Genomic DNA, 21,850 nt, shown 5'->3' with positions numbered 1-21,850 from the left:
CAGGCATGCGGGCTCAGAGTAAGGACAGGCAATGGTCAAAACCAGGAGGACGAGAAAAGAGAGACAGGAGAAAAACAGGAGCTGAGAAACAAAACGATGGTTGACTTGACAAACAAGACGAACTGGCAACAGACAAACAGAGAACATAGGTATAAGTACCCAGGGGAAAATTGCAAGATGGGCGACACCTGGAGGGGGTGGAGACAAGCACAAGGACAGGTGAAACTGATTAGGGCGTGACATAATTACGCTTTGGATGGTGTATCAATTAAAGGTCAACCGATTAAGCGGAAAGGCTGATTAATTAGGGCCGATTTCAAGTTTTCATTGGAATCGGAAAACTGTATTTTTGGGAGCCGATTTTGCAGATTTATTCATTTATTTTTAAATATTTTTATTTAACTAGGCAAGTCAGTTAAGAACACATTCTTATTTTCAATGACGGCCTAGGAACGGTAGGTTAACTGCCTTGTTCAGGGGCAGAACGACAGATTTTCACCTTGTCAGCTCGGGGGATCCAATCTTGCAACCTTAACTAGTCCAACGCAATAACGACCTGCCTCTTTCTCGTTGCACTCCACAAGGAGGCTGCCTGTTATGCGATTGCAGTAAGCCATGGTAAATTGCTAGCTAGCATTAAACTTATTTTATAAAAAACAATCAATCATAATCACTAGTTAACTACATACATACAGTTGATGATATTACTAGATATTATCTAGGGTGTCCTAATCTGACTGAGCATACAAGTATCTGACTGAGCGCTGGTAGGCATAAGCAGGCGCGTAAACATTCATTCAAACAGCACTTTCGTGCGTTTTGCCAGCAGCTCTTCGTTGTGCATCAAGCATTGCGCTGTTTATGACTTCAAGCCTATCAACTCCCGAGATGAGGCTCGTGTAACCGAAGTGAAATGGCTAGCTAGTTAGCGCGCTAATTGTCGTTGTGTTGCTGGTTCGAGCCCAGGGAGGAGCGAGGAGAGGGACGGAAGCTATACTGTTACACTGGCAATACTAAAGTGCCTATAAGAACATCCAATATTCAAAGGTTAATGAAATACAAATGGTATAGAGGGAAATAGTCCTATAATTCATATAATAACTACAACCTAAAACGTATTACCTGGGAATATTGATGTTAAAAGGAACCACCAGCTTTCATATGTTCTCATGTTCTGAGCAAGGAACTGAAACGTTAGCTTTCTTACATGGCACATATTTCACATGGAACATATTGCACTTTTACTTTCTTCTCCAACACTTTGTTTTTGCATTATTTAAACCAAATTGAACATGTTTCATTATTTACTTTAAATTGATTTTATTTATGTATTATATTAAGTTAAAATAAGTGTTCATTTAGTATTGTTGTAATTGTCATTATTACAAATAAATAAATGTTTAAAAAAATCGGCCGATTAATCGGTATCGGCTTTTATGGTCCTCTAATAATTGGTATCGGTATCGGCGTTGAAAAATCATAATTGGTTGACCTCTAATACTAACCTAAATGACAGTGAAAAGAAGGAAGTATTTTCAGAAAAAAAATATTCCAAAACATGCATCCTATTTGCAATAAGGCACTAAAAGTAAAACTGTTTATTTTTGTATACATTATGTTTGGGGCAAATCAAATACAACACATCACTGAGTGCCACTCTTCATATTGTCAAGCATGGTGATGTCTGCATCATGTTATGGGTATGCTCGTCATCGGCAGGACTATGGAGTTGTTTTAGGATAAAAAAAATAATAGAGCTAAGCAATGGTAAAATCCTAGAGGAAAACATGGTTCAGTCTGCTTTCCAACAGACACTGGGAGACAAATTCACCTTTCAGCAGGACAATAATATAAAACACAAGGCCAAATATACACTGGACTTGCTTACCAAGACAACATTGAATGCTCCTGAGTGGCGAGTTACAGTTTTGACTTAAATCTGCTTGAAAATCTATGGCAAGACCTGGAAATGTCTGTCTAGCAATGATCAACAACCAACTTGACAGAGTTTGAAGAGTTAAAAAAAAAATAACGGACAAATATTGTACAATCCATGTGTGCCAAGCTATTAGAGACTTACCCAGAAAGACTTACAGCTGGAATCACTGCCAAAGATGATTCTAACATGTATTGACTCAGGGGGATGATTACTTATTTAATCAAGATATATTAGCCTTTTATTTTTCATTCATCTTAAATGTTGAATTTTTCTTCCACTTTGACATTACCGAGTATTTTGTGTAGATCGTAAAAAAATTGATATATATTAATCCCAATTTGTAACACAACAAAATGTGGAAAAAGTCAAGGGGTGTGAATACTTTCTAAAGGCACTGTAAGTAAAAATGTAGAGCATGTAGGAGAACAGCCCTTGAGCAGGTTTCTTAAATGGGCATTGGAGTAGAGAACTGCACTCCTGGGTCTTTCTTCTTTGGAAAGCATTCCCTATGGTGTGTGTGTGTGCGTGTGTGTGTGTGTGTGTGTGTGTGTGTGTGTGTGTGTGTGTGTGTGTGTGTGTGTGTGTGTGTGTGTGTGTGTGTGTGTGTGTGTGTGTGTGTGTGTGTGTGTGATTCTTCTATCCTTGTGGGGACCTAAAAATCCCCCAAAGTCCCCACAAGGATAGTAAACAAGGAAAATTCTCCCTCGTGGGGATATTTCCCCATGAGGACAACGGTTATTTAAGCTTAGGGGTTAGGTTTAGGGTTAGGGAAGGGGTTAGTGGTTAGGGTTAGGGTTAGGAGTTAGGTTTAGTGTTTGGGTTACGGGTTAAGGTTATGATAAGGGTTATTGTAAGCGTGAGGGAAAATATGATTTTGAACTGAAATACATTTGAGGTCCCCCCCGAGGATAGATGAACATAACATGTGTGTCTATATGTTAGGGGAGTGGGGGGTTCTGTCTGTACTTCACACAGCGTCACCTTTGTACTTCATTAAAAACCTGGCGAGAAGTTTTCTCCCTCAGCAACACATTTGTCCCCAGCTCCAGCACGATGGGACACCTGGGAGCTTTTCTCCAGCTCAAAAAATGAAGCACACAACAAGAAAAGAAAGAAAGAGAAAGAGGTGTGGGACCAGTACCAGATGAGGAAGAGGGAGAATGGGGTGTTAGAGTGAATCTATTCTAGCCCCTCCAGAGAGTATCAACTCCAGCCATGCCTCCCCCTACCCTCTACACTACCAGCAGCCGCAGCAGTCCCTCAGCAGTAGGGAGAGAGAGAGGCAGGCAGAGCACACAGCTGACACACACAGGGAAATCTGGGCCACTGCTTTGATGGTATTTATGACTGATAACCCAGATCTATTTCCACTCAGGCCTACTACGGTACGCTTAGTTAGCTGCAGACAACATTTGAAGGTTACTCCGTCTCCCTTATTAAAATCTACATATACTGTAATGCAGCACCAAATAAAACTCTGAAAACTTTGTGATTGTCAAGCCAAGTAAACAGACCTACTCCTTTTTAGTTCATTCAGTCTAGCTCCCACTGTTCAATACATCCAGAACATATCTATTTGTGTACACTACAGAGAGGCTCATCTCATCAGTGCAGCCCAATGACTGCCATTGATGTGGCGACTAGTGGCTGCTAGTGAAGCCTAATGAGGCAAACAGCCCCTGGTGAGATAGCCAAGCGGGCAGGAAGGGGTTATTTAAGCTGCGCTGCTCGCCTTCTCTGAGTGGCCCAGCTCCTTCCTTTCATTTCCATAACAAGTCATCAGAGCTCATCTCCCAGCAAAGTGGCTGCAGTCCCACCGGCAATTAAAATCATGTTGGGACGCGCTATGATTGTCTGTGATTCCGCCGTGCGAAAACAACAACAACAGTGTCAGCGACGGATCGGTAACGAAACGAGCTGCTGAGAAACCAATCTCTAGTGATGTGGGCAGCAACTATCACTTTGGTTTCTAAACACAGCAGGCAGACATCAGCCCACAGTTTTCATGTTCCTGTAAAAACACAAAGACAACAGCTCCACAAAGGAGGAGAAGAGAGAAACAGCACCTGTCCTCCTCCATTCACCTCACACAGACATCACACTGTACAGATCCAAGTTTTCCATGAGGGGGTTAAAGCGATTTCCTGCAATTCGACACATTTTGTCATGGATGGGGCTGAGAGAATAATGTCTGTTTTAAAGAAGCAATCAGCAGTTGCTACATCCATTTTTGGACTTATAAATTAATTATCTGTATCCATTGATTCTTGAAGAATATAACTTATAAAATGCCTCGTAAGCTTGGTTCAACTGTCGTACCAAAATATAAGTTTGTTTTACACCAATGTTTGTAAACAATGCAAATGTAAACAAACAGTGTAGAAACAACCATGGTTAGAACTATTATTTTGATATCATGGATGGTCAGTCCTTCCATCCATAGCTCTGTCTATAAATTTGAGAGAGTTTACATTTCTCCAGGCCCATCCCTCACACTTTGTTATTCAACTTCTAATTTCCTGCAATTCAACACATTTGGCCATGGTTTATTCGGTGTTCTTATGCAATCTGAGTGACTCAAAGATTTTGTTTTTTAAATCAATGGTGGCCCCATGCCATAACATTAATTTTAGATTCTCCCTGACTGTCTAGTTTTTATTTTGGTCGTTTATCTTTTCATTTATCTTTTCTATATACTTTATACCTGGTTTTAGTCATTTAAGTTTACACTGAAAACGTTTTACCATCCAGAAAAGCATAGATTTGTTTTATGATCAGGTTTTTTGGAGGGGCGTCAACGAATTAGACCCACAGCTGCTAAATGACTATAGGGGCTACACAGTCTGTCAGATCTATAGGGGCTACACAGTCCGGCAGATCTATAGGGGCTACACAGTCTGTCAGATCTATAGGGGCTACACAGTCTGTCAGATCTATAGGGGCTACACAGTCTGTCAGATCTATAGGGGCTACACAGTCTGTCAGATCTATAGGGGCTACACAGTCTGTCAGATCTATAGGGGCTACACAGTCTGTCAGATCTATAGGGGCTACACAGTCTGTCAGATCTATAGGGGCTACACAGTCCGGCAGATCTATAGGGGCTACACAGTCTGTCAGATCTATAGGGGCTACACAGTCTGTCAGATCTATAGGGGCTACACAGTCTGTCAGATCTATAGGAGCTACACAGTCTGTCAGATCTATAGGGGCTACACAGTCTGTCAGATCTATAGGGGCTACACAGTCTGTCAGATCTATAGGGGCTACACAGTCTGTCAGATCTATAGGGGCTACACAGTCTGTCAGATCTATAGGGGCTACACAGTCCGGCAGATCTATAGGGGCTACACAGTCTGTCAGATCTATAGGGGCTACACAGTCTGTCAGATCTATAGGGGCTACACAGTCTGTCAGATCTATAGGAGCTACACAGTCTGTCAGATCTATAGGGGCTACACAGTCTGTCAGATCTATAGGGGCTACACAGTCTGTCAGATCTATAGGGGCTACACAGTCTGTCAGATCTATAGGAGCTACACAGTCTGTCAGATCTATAGGAGCTACACAGTCTGTCAGATCTATAGGGGCTACACAGTCCGACAGATCTATAGGGGCTACACAGTCTGTCAGATCTATAGGGGCTACACAGTCTGTCAGATCTATAGGAGCTACACAGTCTGTCAGATCTATAGGGGCTACACAGTCCGACAGATCTATAGGGGCTACACAGTCCGGCAGATCTATAGGGGCTACACAGTCCGGCAGATCTATAGGGGCTACACAGTCCGGCAGATCTATAGGGGCTACACAGTCTGTCAGATCTATAGGGGCTACACAGTCTGTCAGATCTATAGGGGCTACACAGTCCGGCAGATCTATAGGGGCTACACAGTCCGGCAGATCTATAGGGGCTACACAGTCCGGCAGATCTATAGGGGCTACACAGTCCGGCAGATCTATAGGGGCTACACAGTCCGGCAGATCTATAGGGGCTACACAGTCTGTCAGATCTATAGGGGCTACACAGTCTGTCAGATCTATAGGGGCTACACAGTCTGTCAGATCTATAGGGGCTACACAGTCCGGCAGATCTATAGGGGCTACACAGTCCGGCAGATCTATAGGGGCTACACAGTCCGGCAGATCTATAGGGGCTACACAGTCCTGAAGATCTATAGGGGCTACACAGTCCGTCAGATCTATAGGGGCTACACAGCCCTTCAGATCTATAGGGGCTACACAGTCCGACAGATCTATAGGGGCTACACAGTCCAGCAGATCTATAGGGGCTACACAGTCCTGCAGATCTATAGGAGCTACACAGTCCGGCAGATCTATAGGAGCTACACAGTCCGGCAGATCTATAGGGGCTACACAGTCCGGCAGATCTATAGGGGCTACACAGTCCTGCAGATCTATAGGAGCTACACAGTCCGGCAGATCTATAGGGGCTAGACAGTCCTGCAGATCTATAGGAGCTACACAGTCCGGCAGATCTATAGGGGCTACACAGTCCGGCAGATCTATAGGAGCTACACAGTCCGGCAGATCTATAGGGGCTACACAGTCCTGCTGATCTATAGGAACTACACAGTCCGGCAGATCCATAGGTGCTACACAGTCCGGCAGATCTATAGGGGCTACACAGTCCGGCAGATCTATAGGGGCTACACAGTCCGTCAGATCTATAGGGGCTACACAGTCCGTCAGATCTATAGGGGCTACACAGTCCGGCAGATCTATAGGGGCTACACAGTCCGGCAGATCCATAGGGGCTACACAGTCTGGCAGATCTATAGGGACTACACAGTCTGGCAGATCTATAGGGGCTACACAGTCCGGCAGATCTATAGGGGTTTCACAGTCCTGCAGATCTATAGGGGCTACACAGTCCGGCAGATCTATAGGGGCTACACAGTCCGGCAGATCTATAGGAGCTACACAGTCCGACAGATCTATAGGGGCTACACAGTCTGGCAGATCTATAGGGGCTACACAGTCCGGCAGATCTATAGGGGTTTCACAGTCCTGCAGATCTATAGGGGCTACACAGTCCGGCAGATCTATAGGGGCTACACAGTCCGGCAGATCTATAGGAGCTACACAGTCCGACAGATCTATAGGGGCTACACAGTCTGGAAGATCTATAGGGGCTACACAGTCCGGCAGATCTATAGGGGCTACACAGTCCTGCAGATCTATAGGCACAAGACAAGAGCAGATCCCTATGAGGCCAGGTAGGACAATTATAACATAATTGGATCCCCTAGATTCATACACTGAATGGTATTGGAAACTTGGATATAGGAAACTGGCTGAATTATGATGGCAGCACTAAGACCAATGTCGGAAGTACCTGGGTAGACGCAGGTTAAAGTAGGCTATGTCAGACCTTCTCTACAAAATGTACAATCCCTAAGACACAGTAACACAGTGATGTTAACAAAGTATTCTACAGTGCATGATAGATGGAGGGTAGAGTGAGGTGTGAGCCCATGAGGAACCCAAAGCCGATAGGTCTCTTAACATTTTTCGTTACCCAAACCAGTGCCACGGATGCACCTGCAACCTGCCCTAGCAGCTGCCCCAATGAACCCCATCTCTCACTGGGGACAGGCCTCTTAAACAACAGAAACAAGCAGAAAGGCTGAAGAGGAGGAGGAAGAAACAATGACATATTCAAAAACAGAGTGTTTTCTACATGGCAACCTCAGACCCAGACTGCTTTAAATCAATTGAACATGAAGGAGAAAGCCATGCCATGCTAATCTATCAGCCTTAATCCTATTGCTCTGAGATCCTTTGAAATCCACATTCTCTTAATACTACAAATAAAAACCTCTTTCTCCTCTAATGAGCTTGCCCTACAGCCTGACTAAAACATCTCAACTACAGGTTCTTCTGTACTACTGTATTAATTCTGTTGAGGTGTCATTCTTTTCTTCCATTGATATAACAAGAGCAGGAGAATGACACTGGATGTTTCTAAGGTTGTGAAAAAAATGATGTATTTCTGAGTGATTCTGTTCTCTTACATGTAGGTCCCAGCTAAACAGAGCATACTGTCGTGAAATGTATAAATGAATAAGCACAACACCTATGCCTTCCAGGGAGGAGGTTGCTTTCCTTTTAACTGAAATCCCAGAATCTGAAGGCTAAACATATTGGTTGGTTGTTTTTGATGTGTTTTAGATGTTCAGGGACAAGCCGAGGAAGAGAAAAGGTTAAAGCGACAAACAGGCAAATGAGGGAGTGAAAAAAAGGAGACCTGGTAGTTTCTCCACCATATGCCCATAAGCTTAAGACACCATGTGCTCTGGCTTTGAAAGCTTTCACTGCCAATTCCCCATTTGAAACCAGAACCGCTCAGTAACAACACCTCCCAGTGAGCCGGTGGGAAGGAGAAAAATCCCTTATCGATCTCCACCCATTTCAGGTCTAGAAGGTCTGATGTGAGGAGCACTACATTGGCCTAAAGGTGCTCCCCTCTAACCCAAAGCCTGTCAGAGGGGATGAAGAAGACACTTCTCAACACTGCAACTACACCATGATTACCAACACCACCTCCCCAAACAGAGTGTCTGTGTGTGGCACAAGCAAACGACCAGTGACCGAGCCACGATTAAGCCATTATGAAAGATGATACTCTCATCATTAACGAGTTACCTCCATGTCAAATATCACCTCTCTATTATAATTGCTTGGTTTTGGTCAAATTGGGATCAGCATAGAGGAAGTCTCCAAAGGAGACTGCTGACCATGTTTTCTCCTTAATAGTAACACAAGCATAATCATCTCTTCTTCTATGTAATTATCAACTCACAAATAATCATCATACTATGATTAGTCTAGAAACACATTGGACTGTGCTGGAAGTGCTCCCAAGCTCATAGCACAAGTGCCTTTGGAGTGCTTTTTCCTAAATGAAATGAGTCCTGTTGCTAATAAAGACAAGCGCTTTAGAGAAAGAGTCTGACTGGTCAGTTAGCAGCACTAACAGTAAGTGAGGTGGTTTGCTCTTACCTTGGGTTGAGCGCGTCGGGGGAAGGCAACCTTAGGATCAATCTGTGAAAGATAGAAACATAAAGGAATGTGTTAAGAAATTGTCAATTGTGCATCAACATTCAGACAATTGTAGCAACAGAGATAAAATGATAATGTTTCTCCAAAGTGACTTCAACATTCCTAAAACTTCAAAATACGTGCCCATCCTTTTGATGCTGAGAGATGCTGAGAGATCACAAAATACGTGCCCATCCTTTTGATGCTGAGAGATGCTGAGAGATCACAAAATGGGAACAGTGCCTTGGAATGTTTGGAGGAAATGATTATTTCAGGGTTGGAAATAGGAGTCTGAGGCCTGTGACAATAACTCCAGATATTTAGAAATAAGCAGGAAGGTGCATCAGATCAACCTGTTTCTCTGTCTTTGCCTTGTCGTCTCGTAAAAATGTTTTTCTTCCTCTGTTTAACTGGTATTGAGGCGTGCATTTGCAGCCTTATCAATCTTGCATTCAGAATGAAAATAAACTATTTCATGCATCAATGTCATGCTGCCTTCTCCTGACTTTAATGCCAGGCTCTTAAAAGAGAAGTTTCAAACAATCTCATCCAAGCAGACCTATTGAAGGGGGAACGGCAACAGATGGAAATTGTTCTCTTGCAGAAAATGACTTTGTGTTCAGCAGTGCAAACCCTTTACGTTGCTGCATATTTCTCTGTGAGGATTTTAAAGACTTGCATACCTACAGGTTGTATGTAATCAACCACAGCATCATCATAAAGATCAAGACTGTCTCAGTTGTAGGCCTGAGATTTCTCTCTCAATTTACAAAAAGAAGCCAAAAAGATGGAGTAAGTGGTGAACTGTGCTGGAAGAGAGCCTGTCACATTAGCTGGAAAAAGCATAGTCCTCCTATAAACTCTCTACATCTCACAGACAACACTAATATCACATATTCCTAAGAAAAACAAAACAAAACAAAAAACAACATTCCTCAATAATGAATGCAATTGATGATTCAGTTGGAAACAGAGACAAAGGTTACCATCTGGGAAGATCAGCCAACCGTAGCTTTCATTTCACCTGTTACGTGTTTGAGAAAGAGGAACATGTGAGAATGAAGCAGGAACATATTTCTCTGTCCTATTTCTATCTTGCGGCGTTATGATTGTTAGCCATCTTTCTAAATCAGGTCAATTTGAGAGATGAATTGAATAACACCTGGGTATGGCAACCCTACTCATAATGAATTCCATGTAATGATTCGTTTTAGCAATTAGCCTCAGGCATAACCAATTCAACCTCCAATACACAGCGGAGCTGGGCATATTTGTGCAAAGACAACACTATAGGCCTACGCTTTGAATATCAAAGCCGTCATACTTGGTGGTGTCTTACCTTTCCAACCTACACACCAGTCCCTGAATATCAACACAGCTGGATATGGGTCTGTTTTTTCTCTGTCATACGGTACTTTTCCATTTGAAGACGTCAACATGCATTTCTGCTACAGTTCAACTTTTAAATAGAGTAGCAGTGAAGGTGGTACAGTTTAGCGTTGCAGCATGTCAATCGAATCCACAATGGATTTTGAACTTGACAAAGAATTATTCTGCATACAATCACTACTAACCAACTATTTGGATAGAAAATAATTAGCAATGCACACATTTAGTTTGTTTATTGAAATGGCCAGATAATGCAGTCATTTGTCCAGATGACCAGCGTAGCTGTGTTAGGTAATGATGACTTAGTATGGGACCTGTTGATAAAGCTTGTAGAAGCAAACCTTTATTTAGGTCACAGCCTAGGAAATGAATGGTTCTTTTGAGAGGTTTGCCAAAGGGGGGGGGGGGGGGGGGGGGGGGTACATTCTACAGATTGTTTTCATTCTGTCGAAGTATTCATGTCAATTGGAAGTTTATGTGGGAATTGCATTTAATATAGGCCTAATATTTCACATTACAACAGTACACTAAAGCATGTCTGGAACTAAAGGTTATTCCATTTACACGCTTCCATAGGAATAGCAGTTTGCTCTTTGTGTTAATAATTGATCTCGAGAGGTACTATTTCCCCTCACCAGTAGGATATAAATCACTGAGTCTCATTGCAATGTGGGGATCATTTCTAGATCCATGAAATGATAACAAATCCACCAACAAGAGCATAGTATTTTCAATCAATGCAGAATAATGTATCAATTCTGGTCAAAATGACAATGCATACACATCGATAACTCTGTCCCCTAATGGATCATATCCCAAAGTGTAAAAATAGCTATTTCTCAAGCTCTAGTCAACATCTTCCAACTAGGTATGTCAAACTAATAAAAGAGAACAAACCAAAAGCAATACATTCCTTCTCATTTTTTCTTCTCTTATCTTCTGTTACAGCTTTTTACGGCAGGGTCTCAGAGGGCTTCTCACTGTGCGATTGTGTAAGATCCAGGCAGAAGGCAATTGCTTACATCCTTAGTTCAGATCTTCCAACAGGATTTCATACATTATTGCAGCTTCTGGGTAAACTCTCTCTCGTCACAGATCTCACTCTATACTGGCAGCTTAAGATTAAGATAGGTTTTTAAAGCTACAAAAATGGTCTATCAAAAAGCTTGATTTCTTGACTGTTTTGATGTGTGTTTAGAGCGATGTAGGAAGCATTGATATATACTGATTAATCTTCTGCTTCTTTCTGTCAATCTCCCTACGGTTTTCATACACACAAGTATTATTACCAATGTCAAATGCACTGCCAACAAATACCCAAATGAAGCCTCATCATTTCACTTGAGGCAATTTAGCATGCCCTCATCAAAACAGTTTTTTGGGGGGACGTTAAATCATTCCCGAGCAATTGATTACCCACATATGGGCTATTCTGAAGCCTGCATTACCCTGCTGTTTACGCTATGTTGTAAAAAATAATGATGTCTGTGTTGTTTCATTTCAATGTATTATCAGTGCAACAAATTATGACAATGAAAAAAGCACTGCCTGTTTAGATGCTGAATACTGTAAATAAATCATTAAAGTCTGAGGAGAAGACAAATTCCCTCAGAGGATCTGTTGAATCTAAGGCTGAAAAAGGCAGGTATAGCTTACACGATCAACTGAAGACAAAGCACCTGCTAGACATGAACCAACAAGTGGCACGGTGGAGGTGAGCTCACTGCTGACATTATTTTCAATTGATATCCGACAGAGGAGGCTTAGATTTGTCCAGAGGAGCTGCAACAACCCTTTCTTCTGTTTCTCTCTCTCTCTGGCCTCATCCCCCTCACCTCAACGAGACATTCTGTCCTTTGAAACTACTACATCAAAACAGCTAACAGGGTTTGGCCAGAGGTCATCCAATAATGGCTGAAAATATCTGTGGGCGAAATAGGCTACCTTTGTTTTGGGAGAAAATAAGACTTATTTAGCAGTATAATACATCTCCTCTGGCAGGGGTCCAGACTGAATAATCCTGACCTGGTCATTGATAATGGATACTGTGATGCAGTAGTCTTAAACCACAACTCCTCACATAAAGAAGAATTTGAATCAATTCAAATCATGTTCATCATCCTTTTTTTAAATAACTGTACGTAAAAAGATAACTTATACTATTCCAGATGGGACATAAAATGAAATATAACATTCAAAATATGTTTCCGAATTGCTGGCATGTGTGTTTTGAAGCCTCGAGCTCTCCTTGGCCATATGTCTCCATTCACATTCATACCGGTCTGAAAGCACTCTGTTTTCATAACCGGACAGAAAGCAACCCAGGCTATCAGGGGGATTGAACAATAGCTGTGGCACGTTATGATGGTGTGTGCATTATGAAAGCATACTTGTGCTCATTGTCCACGTCTCTGACCGACATCTTTCTCCACGGGGTAACCCTCCTTCCACACTGAGACCATTAGCACGAGAGAACATCCACACAAAAAACAAAGGAGGAATATCTATGTCAAATGTAATACTGCTCGGAACTGGAGTAGGCTGTACAAAATATCCAGTATTGTTGGTTTAAGAACACTGTACCATTGGATGAGAAGAGAATTGTAAAGTTTTTTCACATTGTATTTAATGTTACATAAAGCCCTCAGCCTCTTTCTAAACCTTCAGACTTGTAGGGTATTGCGTGTCCAGGTTAGTCTCACAAAGATCAAATCTCTTTTAGAAGAGGCACCTGGTACAATACAGCATCAGAGACTGCAAGGCACTGTTTAACACAGGAGTTAGTATATACAGCGTGTGACATACATACATCTGCCGAATGACTAATTGAATATGAAGGCAGAAAACTGCTGGTTCAGGTCTATGTGATGTAGAGTCACTTCCTTTGCGTACTGGCAAAGTGCCCTCTTTTGCCTCAGCGTCACATCAGGAAGTATCAAATGTTGATCTCAGTATTGCTTAGTATCAATAGGGCCATGCTTTATGTTCTTCAATAACTCAGCTCATACAAATAACATTACATCCTCCCTCTCTTCAACTGATAAATCATTGTGCTTTTAGAACTATAATCCTTATCATTTTCATGGGCTATTCTCGCTCGCTTCTCAATATGTCGTTATGTCATTATTATTTACACAACACACCTTAGTGTAAAGGAACTTCAACTAAAAGTCATAAATAAATGTGTATTGTTGTGGAAGAAAATAAACAAATGAATCATTAAAACATGATTGCAAGATGTGTCTAAATACAATAATATACCAAGCTGTAAGCTGTCTGTTCAATTCTAGTTTACTTCACTCAAATGAAATTGTATTCATTAAACAATGTATGAACAAAATGGAAACCAAATGGCTTTATTAAGGTGAGAGCTTTATTTATACTTTTTATTAAATAATCAAAACAGTCAATTCAACGGAACTAATACCAGTGTTTTATTTGACAATATTTCTAATTACCAGCTACTCAATTGTTACTTACTAACGGTTAGTTTGCCAGGCAGAATTTTTTTAATCTTTGAGTCGTATTCCTTGTTCAGTTACGGCAAGACATGTGGATACAGGACACATCTCCAAACAAAGACACCAGATGACACTTCTCATCTCTATAGAGAAAAAGTCAATTGGTATGAGTGCTGTCAATAACCTTGAGGGGGAAAAGGAGTGCGATTCAATTAAGCTTACAAAAGCATAGGCTATTCATTATCACAAAGAAAGAGTTCTTCAACTCCCTAATTTAGATGTATAATGAGTATATCCACACTATACGTACCATGCAGAAGTACATATAGAACACATGCTAATCTGCAGTATTTATACTGCATGCATGTAGGTTATTTATCATGATTTAATTCATACATGTACGCCATATATTATTATATGTAGCAGAGCTCTAAATAGGAAACATCTGTCATAGAGTGTGTAATAATCACATATTAAATAGAGCACTCTGGGGCTTTCTCCCTGCTATATGCATTGCACAACCTAAGATTGTCTACAACAGCTTACAGATGCTGGTTTCCTTTAATAACATTCAAAACATGAACCCGCTCCTCTTTCGCTTTCAAGTATGGAGATAAAAACGGAAAGCTTTTACAAGCACCCTCCAGTGACTTGCCAATCAGCCGAGGACAGCCGTGCAACAAGTTCTAGCACTGCTTTCAGCCCGGCTCCACTGGAACTGTGCACCGCCTGCTGAAGTACAATATGTTTGTCTTTCCAAATATATCTTAAAGACATACTCTCCCATCTGAACTTGGCTTTCACAGAAGGCTGCTAACAAAGCATCTATTTTTCGGTATGCACTATTCCATCTCCAGAGCTGTCTGAGCATGACTGGATATCACCACCCACCGAGCAGAAATCGCAGACAATTGTGGTCTCAACTGAACTCTGTCTAATCCACCACTACACGGACAGAACTTTAAAAATGACTGACATCCTTTAATGACTTATCTACTGCCACATTGACACAATAGTTCAAGGCCTTTGATAAAACAGAATAAATGGGGATGCGTGTGTGTATGTGTGTGCCTGTTAATAGAAGAATAGATGAAGTAAGCTGATAGGAGAAGCATCAGGTTTGTTGACATTATAAGACAGAAAATAGGTTTCAACAAACTTGACAATGTACTGTGACTTTAACTTGGAAGCAACACTTGTAATATTTCAAATACACTTATACATAAGTATATATCATTTGATGTAATGAAATAACAAATATTTTACAGGATTAATGGACCTTTTGGCATCAATATTTATGTAATAGAATCACATGTGTAACTTCCCACTTCCATTGACGCGATATGAATCAAACAGAGTGATGTGTACGATCTGACAGGTTATATGCATGGAGGAGGCCTGTGAGAGAAAGCCCATGTGAGTGACATGGGATATGTGCACATGTGGAGCGGTACTGGGAGATGGGAAAGGGGGCGTGTCACCTTCATTCATTCAGAGGAGAAGGGAAATTGAGCAGATATGAGATTCACCCCTGCGCGGTGTTTTACCGCAATAGTTTACATGAAGGGGGTCAAGGTGATATCATGGGCTAATTCCACATCTACAGCTTTGATCAAATAAATCATTTTACCAATAGCTCTTTACCAAGAGGGCCAACCCAGTGACTGGCAAATGGCATGTGAGCATTCTGAGATGCCACCTGCCACACATGGATGTACTGCAGTTTCAATGTGGTACTATTTTGCTATGTGGAACTTATATTACAGTATTATTACAGTGTCATATCTCAAGCATGACAGTGAAATTAATAAAGGCAATGATTCATATTTTAAAACGTGCAACACAGACAGTAAAATATCATTGCAAATGACATCAAAACACAGACATACCGTCTTTGAGTCTAATTCGTGGTGTGGTTGAGCTAAGACTTTATCTACACTGGCAGCATCTGCAAACGTAACGAATCCAAATCCTCTGCAAAACAAAGAAATACAGAGAAACAACCAATTAGGTCACACATTATTTACATAGACTACGTGAGAAGGTAGAAATATAAACTGTTTCTCTCAGAGTATTAACATATGGTCGCCTATCAAGAATATCATGAACATGCTAAATGTTTTTTACTGGACATCGGGTATTTACACTGTCCCAGTTAACTACTGTTCATTCAAATGATAGAGATAATATCTACCTAAATTATAGATTACTATAGTGATTGCGGGCACTGATATATAAGTTATTTGACTTTATATTGATTTATAGGAGAGGGGGGAAACACTACACCAACATTGCAATTCAGTCCCAAAGTCAATGTCAAATTGCATTCACCCGCAGCTATCTTTTGAGCGAATCTATCTCTGTCAAACACAACGCGGGACAAACAGCCCGGGTTAATATGTGGCATATAAACTACACAAGTGTAGGATAGCATTTCACCAACTGGAAAGCAAAAGTAAAAACCTTTTACCTGGAACGTTTTGTTGTGGGGTCTCTCATCACCATACATTCTCTTATTTCTCCGAATTTGCTAAAATAGTCTCTAAGGCTGTCTGTGAACAGAGAAAATATGTCGGATAATTAGTCAATAACAAATGGTTGTCATACTGTTGTCAGTGTGTTTCAAAAACAGATAGGGGTCGAATAGAGGACTTCAGATGATTGGAAATCTAAAATAACCTTGCGCGCAAACAGAGGGACTCCAGAAAACCCATACAGTTGCCTACTGCACACACAGAGAACGCGACCACAGCATGCACAATCAATTATTGCAACAAAATAAGAAACATGGGAAATGTAAGGGAATAATTGTCTCACCTGGTGAGGTTTGCCAGCTGAGGCCACCAATAAACATTTTACTGTAAGAAGAAAACATAGCAGAAGTGAGTACAGATGTCAGATCGGCCATTTTGACGGCTAACTACTTCTAAAAGCGATCTTAACGAGTAGAGAGAGAAAACAAAAATCGCTGGATAGCAATAATGTATCTTATTAAAAGGGGAAGGCCACACTTGCTACTGTAATCTTCCAAAGCAAAGCAGAAGCTTCATCGCTACTAACTGCATCCGGAAGGAAAGACCAATGGTGATGTGCGCATTGCGAGTTGAATCCAGCACTGCACTCTTGCTAAATCCTCTCAGACATTCTCAGATGAAAAATGCAATAAACAAAGGAAAGTCGAAACTGTTATCATCTTACCCCGGGTCATGTTGTGAATCATTTGGGCTTCCAGATGTAACTTGACTCCCGTCTCCTTCCATAGCTAACCAAACTATAGGCAGTAACTACAGTAACAAACACACACAGACACTGCAAAAGCTATGCACAGCCCGACTGGGAGAATATTACTGAGCCGGGAACGGAATCGTCACACGTGGGATCAGCTCAGTTTAGCCCCCTCCCTCAGCATGCTCTCCCTAGCCCTCACTGGGCGGGGCGAGGGCTCGTCAACTAACCAATCCAATTGACGTTAATACAGAAAACCCGCCTATGAAACAAACAAATAAAATAAAAACTATTGGTCGTAACGCTCCTATGACAATATAACCGCCGTGATTAGTAACAATGTCAATACAAAACAAATGTTACATGGCCTAATGACAACATTTTATTTAATGAGTAAATTCCTTCCAGCGCACACATGCAATTAGAGATTAATGATGGGCCATGTTAGTTCATGGTCAAAGGCCAAAGGTAGGTTGTATTTACATGTGAAATAGGCCTATTGGTTATTACAGATTTGTAAACTATCATATTGATATATTGTGAATACATTGTCAGCAATATTTTCATTATTTATCCTAAAGAAATGCATTAATATTTTCTCTATGTTTGTATGAACATGTACAGTAGATCATATTTAACTCAGGCCGAGACAGGTTAAGTAGGCCTACAGTATTAGCCTGCACTATATGTGAACACTTGCATGGGGCATATTTTGTGTGTTCAAATGGATTGAAGAAACATGGTCCCTCACATGACATTTAATGTCTTTTAATAAGATACTATTTTAGAAGAACATTTTAGCATTGTATTCCATGTTGAATTTTGAAATGCTATCGTACAAGAAACGTAGTCCACCTGAAGATGAAAAAGGAGAAAAAAATAGGTGGATTTAATTGTTACCTCTGAATATGCATGTTCATTACTCAGTAACTGGGGGTGCGGGCCTAGTTTTCCATTAAATCTGAACATAAGTGAGAGCTCAATTAAAGCTGGATGCTCAGTGGATTTCAAGTCATGGTACAGTGATTGCTGTTTATTTCCTTACTGCGGCCAGAGACAGAGGGAGGAAGACACACGGACGTGCACGCTTGTGCACACTCAAATTGGTCTCCTTTTTACTTGAGAAGACCCCTTGTAAGGCACTTAGAACTGGGTGCAGAATGATGTCATTACTGACTGAACTGGTTTATCTATGAGAGCTCATTTAAATGTTGGTCACAAGCTACACAGGTCAACCTTTCTGTACAATCAACATTATTGTATACCTTATGAAGTTATTCTAACCAATGTTGAACCTGCTCTTATTCCATCACACTAGACAGAAGACATACATAGAGTAGGTTCAGCATTGGTAGGTGGAATTTATTTTCACACATACTCCACTCGAAAATAGGAAAAAGCAACTTGAAATTATCAACATTACACTGAAATGTTCATGTTTACTCCGGTATCGTATTCTCTCTTTCGAGTGTGTACGTGTGTCTAACTGTCACGCCCTGGCCATAGAGAGGCTTTTATTCTCTATTTTGGTTAGGCCAGGGTGTGACTAGGGTGGGCATTCTATGTTCATTTTCTATGTTTTGTATTTCTTTGTTGTTTGGCCGGGTGTGGTTCTCAATCAGAGGCAGCTGTCTATCGTTGTCTCTGATTGAGAACCATACTTAGGTAGCTTTTTCCCACATGGGTTTTGTGGGTAGTTGTTTTCTGTTTTTGTGTCTGCACCAGACAGAACGGTTTCGGTTTCATTTATTCTCTTGTTGTTTTTGTTAATCAGTGTTCAGTTCAAATAATAGAGATGAACATGTACCACGCTGCGCTTTGGTCCACTCCTTCCAACAGCCGTTACACTAACATGCATTCCCTCGCGCTCTCACTCTCTCACACACACACACAGTTTTGCTGAGCTCTAAACAACTAAATACAACAAAGTACTTCACACAAGGCAAGTAAACATCACAATGTGGATCTATCACAGTAATTGTGACATCTGTTGTATTCATTGAAATGAAAACACTCCAAGCCAAGGTTTATGGAGTGGTGGTGCATTCCCTTTAATCTGAGGAGCCACTAGTGTTAAGTGAGCCTGTCGGAGATGCAATTCAGCCTTCAAACAACATGACCGATGCAGCCGAGATCCCTTACGGCAGTCAACAGTGATATACCCTTCCTCTCTGCATATTCATATAATAAATCCCTACCTAGTAATTAACTATACACGCCTTCAAAGGTTGGTTCAATGCTGAAGAGTAAAGGGAAAATATAGTATTTTAGTGATCAAGGTTATCGAGACAATATGTAAAATGCATGGAAACCCCCTTGACAACAGTGAAGAAACTGTATTATATAATTCTACCACAGGAGGTTGGGGGCACCTTAACTGGGGAGGACGGGCTCGTGGTAATGGCTTGAGCAGAATACGTGGAATGGTATCAAATGCATCAAACACTTGGTTTCCATGTGTTTGATGCCATTCCATTCGTTCCGTTCCAGACATTATTATGAGCCGTCCTCCCCTCAGCAGCCTCCAGTGCATTCTACGGTAGGGACAACTATGTGAATTTGCCTGCAATTACAATGGCATCTGTGTTTGATTAATGAACGGATAAAGTATTTAAGGGGCGGTATAATTTTATATGTCCTACATCTGTTACATGCCTTGAACATATCAATGTGAGGCCTTTGCACTTCAAAACATTTACGACACGGTTCCCCATTGAAATAGGAAACATATGTTCCAGTTGCACAACTAAACATACACACAGGTTATTGATGTGTTTTTCATTGAGGAAATGTGGTTAAAACATGAAGCTGAGAAATTGAACACTAGCTCAATAAAGTCAACCCCTCTACCCAGATAGCTGAGCCTAGAGACAAGGAAACATTGTGTCCTGAGAGCGTTCATATATTGAACATACTGTAGCATTGACAAGCATTCAACATGAGCACTGTTCTCGCACAGCTCTGTAGAGATGGCATTCAACACACAGAAATGTCACAGTAACTCAAGGATGGCAGAGGGATAACCAGGCCTGTGGATGCTGATCGCAGGGAGCCATTAGGGATTTAAATGGAAGGAGGAGGAAGAAATGATAGTGTGAGATGAGAGCAGAGGGGAAGAGGAGCGTGAAAGGACAGCTGGGGACCTCCTTGTCTGCTGCAGCTGTCACACGGTCCCTCGTCGTCCTACCGAGAGCTCAAACCATGAGTGCCAGACGAGATCGATGCACAGATCTCAGTGACAGTCAGAGGCAGTGCCAGTGTGATGCTCTGCTGTTCTGTTAGGGGGCTCTGCTGAGGTCTACTCCTTTATAATGACTTCACATATTCAAGCCATATTGTAATGACATTTAGTTAAAATCATGGCCCTGTATTCCCCAGCAACAGCCACCATGTTTTTGATGCCATGCATGTCAATTCTTAATGTTGGTATTTATTAAAGCAGTGATTCATCAATCTCATATTAAAGGTCAATTTATAGCATAAATTGTGGGGCATAATACTGGTTGGGAAGATTTTGTAGTGATTGCTTTCATTCTGAATAAATCCATTGCTCTTCTGCTGTCATTTTTAAGAAGGCAAATTCTGTCATGCAAAATACAGGGGGACATAAAAGTACCGTAAGACCAAAAGTTATTTTTACGAAAGCATTCTAAACTGTGTAAAAAAGCAATACCTGTGATTGGAGGATTTGATTTCTTTTAGCTTTACCACGTAGGAAAACCCAAACATATAGCATCAGCAGCTCCCCATACCCCTATTCATTCCCAGCACACCTGTGTCCCACATTAGGTTCCATGATTGATTGCAAAAAATTGTTGTTTAGCCACCTACACATAACTACACAGAAATATTCAGCACAATTATTTGCAGGATAGCATAATGTAAGCCTACAATAGAGTGCTCTATTAAAATAGTATTGTTAATAGGAAAATACTATTCAATAATGTTGTGAGTCATTGATAACCCTAAATACATGGATAGTTTCTTCCATGAAAAGGCAACCTTGGTATTCCGTTTCAACCATCACAGATGTACTTTTCTTATGCAGGCAGATGAACTCGTGGATGCCATTTGTATGTCTCTGTGTGCAGTTCGAAAGACGCAAACTAACGCAATTGCTAACTAGCGCTTGCAGATATCCATAGACTTCCAGTCATAGCACTAACGCTAGTTATCACTGGCGCAAAACTGCCTCTAACTTCCTTCTTACTGGACACAGACACAAAAATGGTATCCACAAGTTCATCTAACTCTGGGGAAGTAGATAAAGGGCGTCATTGCCAAAATATCCCTTTAATCTTTTAAGAAATGTAATAAGAAATTGTAATAGAAATGGAATCACGTTCAAATCAAAACATCATGGAGTGCAGCGCTGACTTGAGTTGAGAATCAACGCGAGGCGACATTTGCGAATCCTTCAATCGCTCTCCACTGCTGGTGGGTGAGTGTGTTATGAGCAGCGAAGATAATGGAGAATGACAGTGACTTCATTAATCAACGGGGATCTTGGATGAGGCTCCTCAAAGTCCTGCCCTCCGATTAGCTTCTTTATTTTTTCCCCCATGTCACACTCCTTTAAATTAGTCTCATCAAAGACACCAAGGAGTGCATGCTGCTGCATTATCAGAGGCCTTTGCTGAAACAACTCTTGACCTCTGCACTGAAATGCCCACAGACGGCATGTCGAAAGAAACAACCATCCCTTCTCTTCAGTCTATACCACTGACACTGTCAATTATAGTGAGTAGAACAAAAGGGAAGAAAATCCAAT

The 21,850-nt window shown here is 41.2% G+C and overlaps 1 protein-coding gene across 24 annotated transcripts in view; it reads right to left on the bottom strand.

The window, feature by feature from the left end:
- Positions 1–17,228, bottom strand: part of LOC109892571 (RNA-binding protein Musashi homolog 2) — a 381,702-nt gene extending 364,474 nt beyond the window's left edge. For all 24 annotated transcript variants that reach the window (XR_004210228.1, XR_004210227.1, XR_004210229.1 and 21 more), the window contains exons 1-5: positions 17,053–17,228; positions 16,672–16,712; positions 16,325–16,406; positions 15,744–15,828; positions 8,966–9,007 (exon numbers count right to left, since the gene is read on the bottom strand). Coding sequence is in view for 17 of the 24 variants with exons in the window: in XM_031826490.1 (XP_031682350.1) it covers positions 8,966–9,007; positions 15,744–15,828; positions 16,325–16,406; positions 16,672–16,712; positions 17,053–17,114 (312 nt within the window). In the remaining 7 variants the exon portion in view is untranslated. The remainder of the gene's footprint in view (positions 1–8,965; positions 9,008–15,743; positions 15,829–16,324; positions 16,407–16,671; positions 16,713–17,052) is intronic.
- Between the last annotated feature and the right edge of the window lie 4,622 nt (positions 17,229–21,850).

This window comes from Oncorhynchus kisutch, linkage group LG6, assembly GCF_002021735.2.
Source record: "Oncorhynchus kisutch isolate 150728-3 linkage group LG6, Okis_V2, whole genome shotgun sequence".
Taxonomy (NCBI): Eukaryota; Metazoa; Chordata; class Actinopteri; order Salmoniformes; family Salmonidae; genus Oncorhynchus; species Oncorhynchus kisutch.
The sequence above is the reverse complement of the archived record's forward strand: the minus strand, read 5'-3'. Positions and strand labels throughout refer to the sequence as shown.